The sequence below is a fragment of the Oryctolagus cuniculus genome, chromosome 8 (genome assembly GCF_964237555.1).
Source record: "Oryctolagus cuniculus chromosome 8, mOryCun1.1, whole genome shotgun sequence".
Classification (NCBI taxonomy): domain Eukaryota; kingdom Metazoa; phylum Chordata; class Mammalia; order Lagomorpha; family Leporidae; genus Oryctolagus; species Oryctolagus cuniculus.
In genome coordinates this window covers 51,614,821-51,627,669 of record NC_091439.1, presented here as the reverse complement: position 1 = coordinate 51,627,669, position 12,849 = coordinate 51,614,821, and the positions used below count along the sequence as shown (strand labels likewise).

At 35.0% G+C, this 12,849-nt stretch overlaps 1 protein-coding gene across 50 annotated transcripts in view; it reads left to right on the top strand.

Annotated features, from left to right (window-relative positions):
• The window catches only part of ANK2 (ankyrin 2), a 677,994-nt gene that overhangs the window by 614,988 nt on the left and 50,157 nt on the right, over positions 1-12,849 (top strand). For 27 of the 50 annotated variants that reach the window (XM_070047718.1, XM_070047713.1, XM_070047695.1 and 24 more), the window contains 3 exons: positions 3,881-3,916; positions 10,286-10,510; positions 12,013-12,111. In XM_070047718.1, the coding sequence (XP_069903819.1) occupies positions 3,881-3,916; positions 10,286-10,510; positions 12,013-12,111 (360 nt within the window). The remainder of the gene's footprint in view (positions 1-3,880; positions 3,917-10,285; positions 10,511-12,012; positions 12,112-12,849) is intronic. The other 23 variants (XM_070047717.1, XM_070047719.1, XM_070047723.1 and 20 more) reach the window with 3 other exon arrangements.

Here is a 12,849-nt window from a genome sequence, read left to right as displayed (position 1 = left end):
AGTTCCTACGGTCTTTGAAGCAGAGATAGAAAATGAAAAAGAGTTAAATGCAACCAGTCAGGTTCTCAGTTACCTTCATCAGGTCATCCAGATCATATAAAGTATAAGAAGTCAGTTATGTGCAATATAAATTGCTTACAGGAGTTTTGAATTATCACAGTTTTTCAATAAGCTATCTCTTTACATTTTATTCCATTCAAATAATATAATAATGTCATAATTATATATCAAGTCCCCATATTTTTGTTATAAGCACAGTTTAAAAAGCCCTACTCATATTTCTCCTAATGAAGTGTGATATGTTGTTTTCAATTATTATCTCAAGCTCCTTGTCAATAATCCCCAGAGCTATTTTGAATGGGAGACCCTTTCTTATTTTTATTATTCTAAAGTAATCTCTCAGGAACACATTCCAGGATATTTTAGCTAAACATTCTGGAATTCTTCATCTAAACTAATACCAAAAAAGACATAGAATATAAAATTAGTTATATAGATGTTTAAAATAATCATGATACTCTTTTCCTTGTGAAGTAAAAATTCATTCCTAATTATATGATTTGTTTTGGGGAATACAAAGATGAATCAAACCTCATCCAAATCTGTTTTAAATACAAAATGAGGTAAATAAAATTTACACAGTAATAAATTATTTAAAAACATGATATTATATTTTTCTACCAGATTTTCTATGTGTAAGAATCTAGAAATCATAATGAAATATTTAAAGTCTATATTGAGCCTACAAAGTCACAAGATTATTTTTCACAAGATGCTGTTAGCTATTAATAAGTTAATTTATAATAAATCAAGATTGTGGTAAGCCTTCAGTCTTCCAAATAAATAATTTACATTAAAAAAATCCTTAAAGAAGTTATTTAACTGCTGAAGGGCAGTAAAGTACTCAGTTTAAGTATAGCGATATACACAAAAATTGTATAAAACTAGGTACACCTATAAATAATAATGACTTATTACTACAATGAACCAACAGCACCCAGTGGTTAAAAGTTAGTCACATGTTAAGGATCTTTAAGACCAGAGTCTCCAATAAATTAATTTTTCTATCAATTTCAAACATTTAATATGGAGTCTACTGTACATTATGATCAGCTCTGAGCTTTAAAAATACTGATGTCCAGTCCTCATCCTAGACCAATTAGGTCTGACTGACATAATTGTCAGGGCCCAAACATTGATATTTTTTACAAGAGCCAACAGTCCAGATGTTTTTATATAAAATATTAGAAAGGAAACACTTTGCTTAGTAAAACTTGACTGTTAAAGATACCCCATTTATTAATGAATGCTCAGTTTTCTCATATATCATTTATTTCTTCCATTCACTTATGTGTGTATTCTTCACACATTTGTTAAATTCTTCAGAGTACCAGGCGCTAGGCCAGAAGCCAAGGAAAATAGTTAAGACAGACCTACCTGCTACTTTTAAGAAACATATCTGTGTGTTGTTGTTTGAAGTTGAATGACACTTTGTGGAAGAGAAACATGATGGCTAAGAGTGTCCTTTGAAGTAAAATGGGTCTGAATGGAGATCTGACACTGACACTCAAAAGTGTGATATTGGGCAAAAATTTATATAAGATTTCTGAGCTTCAGTTTACTTACCTGTTAGATGAGTGTTACATTATTGATACTGGGGGGAGTTTAAAGAATTAAATGTCTATTAAATAATTAGCACTTCTCTTGGAAAGAATAAGTACTCAATAGATTATAGCCATTAATCCTGAATTGATACAGTCCCCATATACATGTTCCAAAGTTTCACAAATTGTCAATCAGTTAAGCAAAAGGTATTATAAATCCTCTAAATGACAATACCAATGTGATTCAATTTATAATAGTGACTTTTTTTAACTTACTATTTTTATCAGTTAATTTGTCATCTTTGAAATTTTGAACAAACACAGTGGTTCTAATAGTAATTACCATGGAAAGCCTAATGAATCTGAGTTTCATGATATTTGAAAGCCATCATGATATATATATACATATATTATATATATATGTAACATTCATTATATTGTTTTATGTATCAGTGATTTCTTGTAATTTTATTGGTTATATACCAGGTCCCTGAACAGTAGATTTTCATATATTTTCAAGGAGCTGAATTTTTTTTAATTAATTGGGTGAATCCTTAAACCACTTCAAAATCTGCCCAAAATGTAAGAAAAAAGAATTTTTTAATAAAGCAAATAATAGAGCTAGCTGTTTATGCACATGCCAGTAATTTGTGTGTAAGATGCTTTATGAAATTTAACAAAGGGATTTCAGGTGAGTAGAAGACACAGCTTCTAACAGCCAGCAGTATTGATGATTTGATATTACCTCCACTCTCCATTTCCAAGGACTAATGTCAGTCTCTAGAGAATCAATGAATGATTTTAAAGCAATCAATGATTTTAAAAAGCCTGCTCAAAATCTGGCAAAAGAAACATAGATAGTAATCTTTTGTTATTTTTTTGGAAAGTTGACTTACTGATTGACAATGAATCTAACTAGTAGTTAGATTCCCAGTTATAGGCACATCAGTATAAGCTTGGACAAGAAGTTGAATTTTATATTTCTTTTTCATTTCATAAATACATAATGAATTAGCAGATCAAGGGCAACATTCCTACCAATAGTTCATTTTGTAACTCATTTTAAATACTGTTGTTTTAAAAGTCTTTACTTTTGTAGTGTTTTTATGACAGCCAAGAGCCAGTAATTAAATATCAATTGCTTATGTTATACTACAAGATACTACACTAGCATGAAGTCTGCAAGGTGATTGTTTTTTCAAAAACTTTCTTTCTTGAAGACATATTGAAGACCACTTTGCCTTGAACTTCAAACTGCTTCAAAAAAATAAAAAAGGGTTTCAAAAAACAAGTTGAATATATTTAATCAAATAATAGAATATTTGAAATGGAAGGAAGGCTGTTTCTCACTGGGCAGCATATATGTTCATATAAGTATATATTGCCATTAATTTAGTTGTTCGTGTATTTCATTAACACCCTAGAGTTTCTTTAGATACTTGAAGGCAAATTCTTCTGAATGAAGAAAATCATTTTAAAGCAAGTAGCAATGCAACTGGTTTTGTTCGGTTGGATTTCTGGCCCATTGAACATGTGCACTTTTGTGTGTCATTAGATGTTGAAAACACAAGTGAATCAAATGAAAACATGAGGGTCTGAAGGAAAGGTAGCCCCCCTAAGTCAAAGAGTGAAGGTTAGGACTACATAGTAGGATTAGACGATAGGACCAATGAGAAGAATCGCATTCTGCAAAGCATAGAAGGAAAGCTCTAAGACTTTGTTTGCAGAGTGTTTTGTTGTTGTTACCAACTAGTAGGTAATTAATATTACCTACTCTGTCTTATGGTTTATGCTACTGTTTGTTATTGAAGCTATACTTTAAATTGTGCCTTTTCTGTTTGGATTTCTTTTGTGGTAGCCCAAAAGGGCATTTAAAGTATTAAAAGTATGAATGAAAAGCTTTTGAGGTAAAACTACATCCATCAAATCAAAAGACTTTATTTTCCATTACAATTGCCTTTATGTTTTGTAGCTTCTTAGATATGGAGACTTTGTTAAATGACCCCCAAAGCAATTGTTGAATAAGCCTACAAATTCATATCCAGGGATTTTATAACAGCCCCAAATCTGGAAGTTACCACAAAGACCCCATAGCTTGTTCTTCTCTCAGCATTTGCATAGAGCTGTTTCTCATTTGTATTTTCCATCTTTTTTTTCACTGAATATTGTATTGGTATATAAATTATATATTTCAGTTGAGCATCATTTCTGATTTCATTCTGTAGATTTCACTTTATCCATTCCTTCTCTGTGCTAAAGTATCTATTCTGTTGCAGCCGCACCTCTCCATGTCTTGATCGTGACAACAGCAGGTGAACTTCTGCATATTCCTTCTCTCATCATATTGCCTATTCCTCTCCCCTTTTGCCATCTCCTTCCGCATATGCTCCACTTCAGGATGCTTTAGTGTTGAAGATACCTATCCCAACATCTGCACGCACTACAAATCATGGCTGTGGCTGAGCTCTCCTTTCTCTGTGGCGAAGAGAAAGTGGGTATTTTTAATTTCAGTGGAAATTAGGTGGGGCTGTGGCAAAATTCATGTGGACTGCCTGTCTTGGGCTTGGGTCTCCACATCTCAGCTTCTTTTATAAGACAAAGTGCTACATAGAGCTGAAAAAATGTTGTTCCCCACAATTATGCAGATCGGCTATTTTAAACTTTTATTAAAGGCTATGATTTTTAGTGGCATTTAGTGTTTTGCTTTTTTAAAAAAACCATATTCTAGGTGAGCCAAAGGCTGAAAGTTTATTATTAGCGCATTTTCTTGCTAATACTGCTTTAATTGCAACCTTTTGATATTTCGAAAACTGTGCTATAGGATGACCCTTTAGTCAGTGGTCTAAAAATAGTCATTATCCTGTTGTTTAGATAAAGTTATTTTTAAAGGCTCCTAGTAGACTGCTTGTTATAGTTTTTTTATTCTGTAGTCATTTGTTATGAGAGTATACATTATCAATCTACAAACCAGTCAGTTTGATATTTTTCTTCTTTAAACCTTTAATTTCCATCCTTTTACTTTTTCTCACACATAAATACCATGATTAATAAGTAACGGTTGATGATTTTAACACATTTGAAGCACCTTTTCTTTTTAAGAATTTTTTAAAAGATTATTTTATTTATTTGAAAGGCAGAACTACAGAGAAGGAGAGGCAGAGAGAGAGAAACCTTCCATCTACTGGTTCACTTCCCATATGGCCGCAATGCCTGGAGCTGGGTTGATCTAAAGCCAGGAGCCAGGAGCTTCCTCCAGGTCTCCCACATGTGCACAGGGGCCCAAGCACTTGGGCCATCTTCCACTGCTTTCCCTGGCGCATTTGCAAAGAGCTAGATCAGAAGTGGAGCAGCCTGGACTGGAACCAGCGCCCATATGGGACACTGGCGCTGCAGGCAATGGCTTTACCTGCTAGGCCACAGCACCAGGCCTTGAAGTACCTTTTCAAAACCATTTTCCATTGATAAAATTTGGAGGAATTGGAAGGGATTAGGGTTTATAGAGGAGAAAAAGAGCTCATGGTGGGGTGTTCTCACTGTACCTCAGAAATCAGATTGAATTGGAGTTCCTCTTGCTATGAATATTTGGATCACTGAAGCACCCTGATGATCTTGTTTTCCTGTTCTTCCTCCCAGTAACTAACTGAATGCTGCAACCTCCTCCCTGCCCCCACCCCATGGTCCTGGATGAATTAAAACTAAGGATGAGTAACCTTGGGGTAGAGGGTGTTGTCTCCAAAGACCCAATCATGTTTTCTGTTGCCTCCTCTGAAGCATGTTCCTGTTTAGCTAATCAAATTGTGTACTTATAGGCAAGTCAGCTGCATAATAATGGTGAATTGCTTTTGCTTTTAATCTTTTAAATTGTGATAACATTGTATCTCACAATTTAGAAAATTTCAGTAAGAGTTTCTACTTTGCATGGTTGCTGACTTTCATTTGAAGAGTAAGATATGTAATTAAAGAAGCCCAATGTGTTTTATCATATTTTTTTTGTCTGTAATGTCTGAAGTCAATGTTAGTGCCATGTGTGTACTATTTTCTGCAAAATAGCTGCTTTAACCATGGAGGAAAGACAATATATATTTTTTAGAGTAATAGCAGTTTATTTTTCAATTAGGATTTCTTCCAGAACATCTGAAATCAAACATTTAAGTAGGTTTCCTATCCCAGTTAACAATAAGCTACTCATAACATTTGAATGCTGGAAGGCAACTTAGAGTTTGTTTAATTTTATGGAGGAGAAAACTGAAACTTAAAGATGTTAAGTGATATGCCTGTGGTTTCAGCAACAACTCAAGACAGACAGAACTAGACCCAGTGCTTGATCTATTATATTATGCTCTGTGATAATAGAATTTTTATATATCTTATGTAAATTATACATTTCATAAACCAATAAAAACTCCAACATCAAATTAAACTATGTGGCATAGTTCCAGGCTTATTTCAGTATTCAATAGATGTTAATTTCTGCACATATTGTTCTAGGTAATACATTATACTATTTTATAAATTCTGAATACATTCAAAACATAAAATCTTATAAGAAAAGGAAAATGACAGGAACAACCATTCTTTGAATCCTATATGCTTTATTCACACATGAGTTAATTCTCACCACATCCTGTTACCTGTAATAGGATTATCCCTCATTGACAGGTGAGGCTTCAGGGTTAAAGTTCACAGAGAGTAGAACTGAGCTTCAATCCACATAGGATCTCCTGTATACGACTCTAATTATGTATTTTAACTTTAATTCTTTTCACCTCCAAATGTTTACAGGCTATATCTTATACCATTTTCAATCTCCTGAAAATATGAACAAAATCATATTTATTCACTTGACTCTAGTATGTGTGCTGACTCATACCTTCCAACCTTCCGCTCTTTCCTATGGTATACAAAAGTAAAATGTCTCTTGCAATTTTTTTTGCCATTGTTTTGTACACCCCAGAATAACTCATGCCTGTTTCTACTACCTATCCAAATAGTGACACTTTTTGATATTCTGTTTTTTTTTAAGAAAATATTCAGATCCTCACCCAATTCTATATTTTAAACAAATTGAAATTAATTAAGTTAGCATTTTTTTATCAATAGACTTTTCATCAGCACCTAGCCATAAATGAATCATTATTTCTCTTGTTCCTTCTGACTTAAAGAAAATACTTCATTTAGTGTGTAGTTCCAAAAATACAGCATTTGTATGGGTTACTTGGCAGTGACATTCCCTGAGTCTGATTTGTTCAGAATGTTTTCTTGCTAGGTTTATAAACATTTTAATTCATTTTGACTATTGATATTTAGCTCTTTCATGTCCCCTGATCTTTTTTTTTTTTTCTTTCTTGATATCTTTCCATTTCACTTACTTCTTTTTCTAAAGAACATTTCCTGGCTAGAGCTTGTCATTTTATTGTTTATGATACTTTCTTTAGTTGATAAAAACACAAAGGCTAGTTTTCTTTAGACATGTAATTTTTTCTTCAGAATAATTTTTATTGACATCTTAATTTTTGCAATTTGTGTTGTATTTTGTTGGCTTACTTATCTGTAATTATATAGACCATAGACACACTTGGACATAGATTTGCAACTTCCAGCTTCGGTCTTTAACTACTTTTAATTTGATTTCCCCATCTTTGATTTTTCTTCAGATGATTTACACTCCTAATAAAACTGTTTATTTTGTTAGATTCAAGCTCATGGGTTTTTGCTTACTCCTATTTTCTACTAAATCTCTATTAAAGGAAATCAGTCTATCATTGTAGAACAGGAGTAGGTCTTTGAAGACTACTTGACATTAATGAAAGTCTTTCCCAAATGCTCTGCTCATCTGAATGGGGTGATTTGAATGAGTTCTGACTGGACTGAATGTCCAGAGAACAAAGAATTAAGTTACCTGATACTTTAACTTCTCTTTTAGACATAAGTACATATAACTTCTCACAACTTGCCCATTAAACTTTTTCCTTCACTTACCTATTTAGCAATTATTTATTGTCTACCTACTATGTGCTGCATCTTCACTGTGCCAGCTCTAGGAGACAAAGGAAGAAATAATTGAAAACATGGTCACTGCCAGTATGGCATGTAGATGGTACCTGTAAGTGGTTATAGTTGGTTTCTCACTGACCAGGAAGGTAAGCAGTTCAGGAAACAATGAAACCATCTGTGACATGTGAGATGTAGACTATGAAGTTGTTGACAGCAGCAACTGTGTCTTAATTTTCTATATCCTCAGTTCCCTATGGGGCACCTGGCACTTAATAGGTGGGTGACAGATGTTATATGGCAATGGAAATCATGGAGCAAGTGAGAACAAAAGCAGGGCTTTGAAAGAACAGACTGGGAAAGTAATCTAAGAAGTAGCTACTTAAACATGGTTACAATTGAGAACATAGCTACTTCATGTGCCTCTTTGTAGAAAGGACCACCAAAAGATCTACATATTCTTCTAAATGGAGGCTTGATTTTATCTAAGCCACAAGCTGCCACTGGAATAAATGTTTTGGAAATGTAGCAGCATGCATCATGAGTGTGGAAACTTCTTAAATGCCTTCAAAAATAACAAGCAGATTGAGGATTGATAGCTTGAAGCAGGTGTATTATAATAATTTTCTGCTAGTTTGAGCCCTGTTCTGTTCAATGGGAGTAGGAATTAAAGGATTAAAGAAACAAAGGAAATGTTCATCTTAATTATCAATGAGTGAGGAATATTACAATGACTTTTGTGGCATGATTGAAAACTTAAGTAGACTTTTTCCACTTTTAAAAAATCAACATAAACATCATCCTCAAGAAAGAATAATAAAATGGAAAGGAAATCTTTATATCCATCTTAAAGTGTTACTAGTTCTTTCATTCTTTTGGGCAATAGAGTATTAAAAACTCAAAAAGTTTTTTAAGAATCCTTATTAAAGCCTAGAAATAAGAAAAGCAGCCAACACTTTCTCATTGTGTTTCGATAAAGATGAGAAACATCAATGCTTCTGTGGTGAACTATTGATTGCACTCTCCAGTTTTTACCCCTTCCTGAAAACAGAGAGCTAGGCGTGAACGGCAGGACCAGCTTGGACGTTGACTGCATGAGGGCAAGACTGTGGCTCCTCTTCTTGTGGTCTCATCTTATATAATGAACTTCAGACAGGCACTCTGGGCCTTTTTGTACCCATGTGTATTACTAGTATTTTATTACTAAGGATTCTGTTTAATAGCATGTTTATTAAGTCCTGTGTTGTACAATAAGAAGATGCTAAAGATGTTTTTTGTTTGTCTAAAAATAACATAATGTAATGTGTTTCTATCCCATAATTGACTTTGATAAGATACCTTTCAAATGTTTTAAATGTTGTCATGGCCAAAATATAGGTGTGGTGAATCTGGTATGGTTCTGGTCTTCTTAGGTTATAAGTAGATCCAGAATACACCTATGTGTCACTTTCCTCTTTCCATTTTGGCGTAAAGATCTTGCCAATCCAATGAAGATGGGAAAGGACATGACTGCAGTCTGTGCAGGAATGTACATACTGTTTATATGTGTCTCTGTGTGTATGTGCACCATAGATTGTCATGTTGCTTAGCTTTTGCACCTTGACAAAGTGACTGCCTGAGGGACTTTGATGAGTGTGATGACTAACAAATGGCATGTATTCAAACAAAGTTGGATCTACACCTGTTAAGATCATCGCAAAGGAATCAACTTCAAAGTTGAGACAAACGCTTTCTCTTGGTGATCCTAGAATAAAAAAACCATTACCTTCGCTGATAATTCTCCTTTTTCTGAACAATTAGTTTAGCAGAAAAAAGGAGTAAAAATAATAAATGCCTTTATATTTCTAAATTATTACCTGTGATATTCCATGTTTAATTTATTATAATTTGGTGTAAATAATATCCTCTATTAGCATGAGTTGAAGGGTTCCTACTCCTGAAATTTCACTTCAAAAAAAGAATGGAGAGGACCCCACTTGTTTCCCAACCTACCCACTTTTTGTTTCAGTTAGAGTGGGATGGCATTTTAACCAAAAAATGGTTCTATTCAAAGCATTTATTTATTCTGCCTTGCTTCTTTTTTAGAATATAATCTGTTAAATCCTGCATCCTGGGTAAGATGATATTGAAGCAGGATCCATATCATGGATCTGATCTTGAGAGAGGCCTTTGGAATTTTTTAAGTCATAGAATCATTTTAAAATGAGCTGAACAAGATATAAATTTGAGAAGTCAAGTTGAATTTAGATAAATTGCAATTTTGTCATTCTCATCTTTATCCTGATACTACATCAACAGGTAGATTTTTTAGGACATAAATATAAAAAATATCTCCTTATTTACAACAAAAGATATGTCACTTCTCTTTATATAATTTCACTCTACTTTCTTTAAAATTCAGTTGAACATATTCCTAATTTATAGTTTATATTTAATAATACCATTGTCAACTAGAATTAGAATTCTTCTTGAGTTACAGATGAAATAATGCAAAAATTAAAACAGCAACAAAACAGAAGTAAAGGCATTGGTGTAAGTAAAATAACTTGAAAACACATGTTTTATCACCATGCATTTAAATGAAAAGATGTCTAGAGAACAAAGCATTTTGGAAAATACTAACTTGACAAAGCTTGTTTATCTCCCTCCAGTACTTCAGAACCTATCTAATCTTCTGTTTCAATTTTTAGTTTCCTGGTTAGTTTTATGGTGGATGCCCGAGGTGGCGCTATGCGAGGCTGCAGACACAACGGGCTCCGAATCATTATTCCACCTCGAAAATGCACCGCCCCAACACGAGTCACCTGCCGACTGGTCAAGCGCCATAGACTGGCAACAATGCCCCCAATGGTGGAAGGAGAAGGCCTGGCCAGTCGCCTGATCGAAGTTGGACCCTCTGGTGCTCAGTTCCTTGGGTAAGGGTTTCTGATAAGCCTCCCACTTAGTCACCGATGAGCTAGTGTGCTCCACATGACATCACTAGGATGGGATGCAAAAAGGTACGTCAAAGGCTTTTGAAAGAAGATTGGCTACCGTGAAATTTTTAAAAGTTGAGAATAACACCTTGATGTTTGACTCCACTTACATGCCTCTTTTTTTTAAGGCATTAATGAGTTAAACATCCAGGTTGATCATTATTCTTCCTGTGGCTGTATCAATAGATGCCAGACTCCCAATATGAATAACCTTATTTAGCTGGTGGTAGGTATCTTTTTCTCATCTGACACTTAAGTTGTAAAGTCATAAAGAAAAAATACTGCTCTATACCAAACACAAGTATACAGTCTCCTGTGAAACAGAATCATTATCTTCACTTTGGAAAATAGTGTTGCCTTTATGGAATCTCGAAAAACTTGGTCTATGTGATTTGTTTTTTCTGTCATCAAAATTGCTACCATGAGCCTTAAAATTATACTGGCAGTGTTGAGTTACAGTTTGCATTAAGATGAAAATATCAAGATGAACCTCTGCTGTGCTCTTCTTAGCAATTTTGAGCAGAAATCCGCTTTTTCTTCTTCCTTCTGTTTGTTTGTGTGGCTGCTATTATATTAAGTGGCATCTCAAGGTGCCAAGAAATGAATAGCGACCTCTGAAAACTGACAAAAGGATGAAGTTTCGGAGCGGAACGGGTTTCAAAACATTTTGAAACAAATCAATTGTATTTAAGTCTTGTCATATTAAGTCTTGGTCCTGGAAAAACTGGGAAACCTACTTTATTAGTCATGATTATTTTACGTTGTCAGTGTCAGACTGGGGCAAGGATTGCTTCCTTTAGAACTCAGGGAATGTTCTAAAGCCTGTAATTTGAAGCAAACAAGTAACAAGTTGCTCCAAATTGCTGTCACACCTGAAGAAAGGTGTGTGTGTGTGTGTATTTCCCCATTAGAGAAACCACCTCCCATGTCCTCCTCTCAGGCAGAACAGAGTAGAAGGAGCCTGTGAAGTTTTGGGTTGCATCAGAAAATGCTAGGATGGTTGGAATAGTTCTTTGATGATTCCTCTCCTGTTCTGTATCAGACCCTTTTTTCCTCATGCTCAGGAAGTTTTAGGCCTTTTATATAATTTTCCAATCTACTGGGGAATATCCATGAAAACATCCAGCCTCTGTACTGAGCAGCGTTTTCATTATATTCCCAACAGCTTATATATATTTTTTCCTTTTTGGCAAGTGCCCTGGCGGTGAACTAAATAGGGACAGCTGTGACAGCCAAGTGCTCTCCTTGCACAGACATGCCTCCATTGTCCACTCTGGGTCTCGCTTCCTCGCTCTTTGTGACCAATGGAGGGGGCAGAACCAAACGCAGTGTGAAACCAAAGTTCACCCTGTGGATCAGCTGGTGACGCTGGGGTTCTGTGGAAAACAATACCTGAAGCTTACTTTTGTTCTTTCTTTCACTGCTGCTTTGGATGTACTCAGTAAACTTCACCTGCCAACGGCTCCTCCCCCACTTAATGAGGGAGAAAGTTTGGTCAGCCGCATCCTTCAGCTGGGGCCTCCTGGAACCAAATTCCTTGGGTAGGAGTGACTTAAAACAAATTGATGGCTGCTGGCCCCCCATTCTTCTCCTTCTTCTGCAATATGATTTCTCTTTTTGTCATTGTGCCCATGACATGTCCCTCTCTATGATTTAAATTCTGTATAACCTATCTCTAGTGGACCATTTCTGACCCTTGTGGTATGTGACTTTTATTTTTGAGTGATGTTTTTATATCTTTTCCCTTAAAGTGCTGTGACCTTCATTTTCGTTTAAGCATGAGATCTGCCTAGTTGTACTATGTGCTAGTTACCTGTTGTGATGATGAATTTGGAGTCTGTATCAAAGCAACCTGGACCCAAAATTGAAAATCTCTATGTATGTGAAGGATGGATGTGACCTAAAAATAGTAGGATGGTGCATGTTCTGGATTCTGAATATAATAGGCATTGGACACAACTGGGCTGTCAGCTGTCGGGCTCAATTAGGGCCACATTGTGTACACATGCCTATTGTTTCCTTGAATGAAGAAGATGTAAGCAAAACCATGAGTGCATGGCTCTTTAGCACAAATAGTCCACTTTTCTGACATCTCATTTACAGCACATCAAATTATGTGATGTATGAGCCATTTTTCCTCCTAGACCACTTTGTTGTTTTGCACCTTGTAGAAAATGTTTTAGGAGATTGGCGCACATTGTAGACATGCATGTACATTTCTTTTGGTTAAATGTGTTCTACTGACATTTATCAAAGGAGAAGTTCCAGAATGCCACATG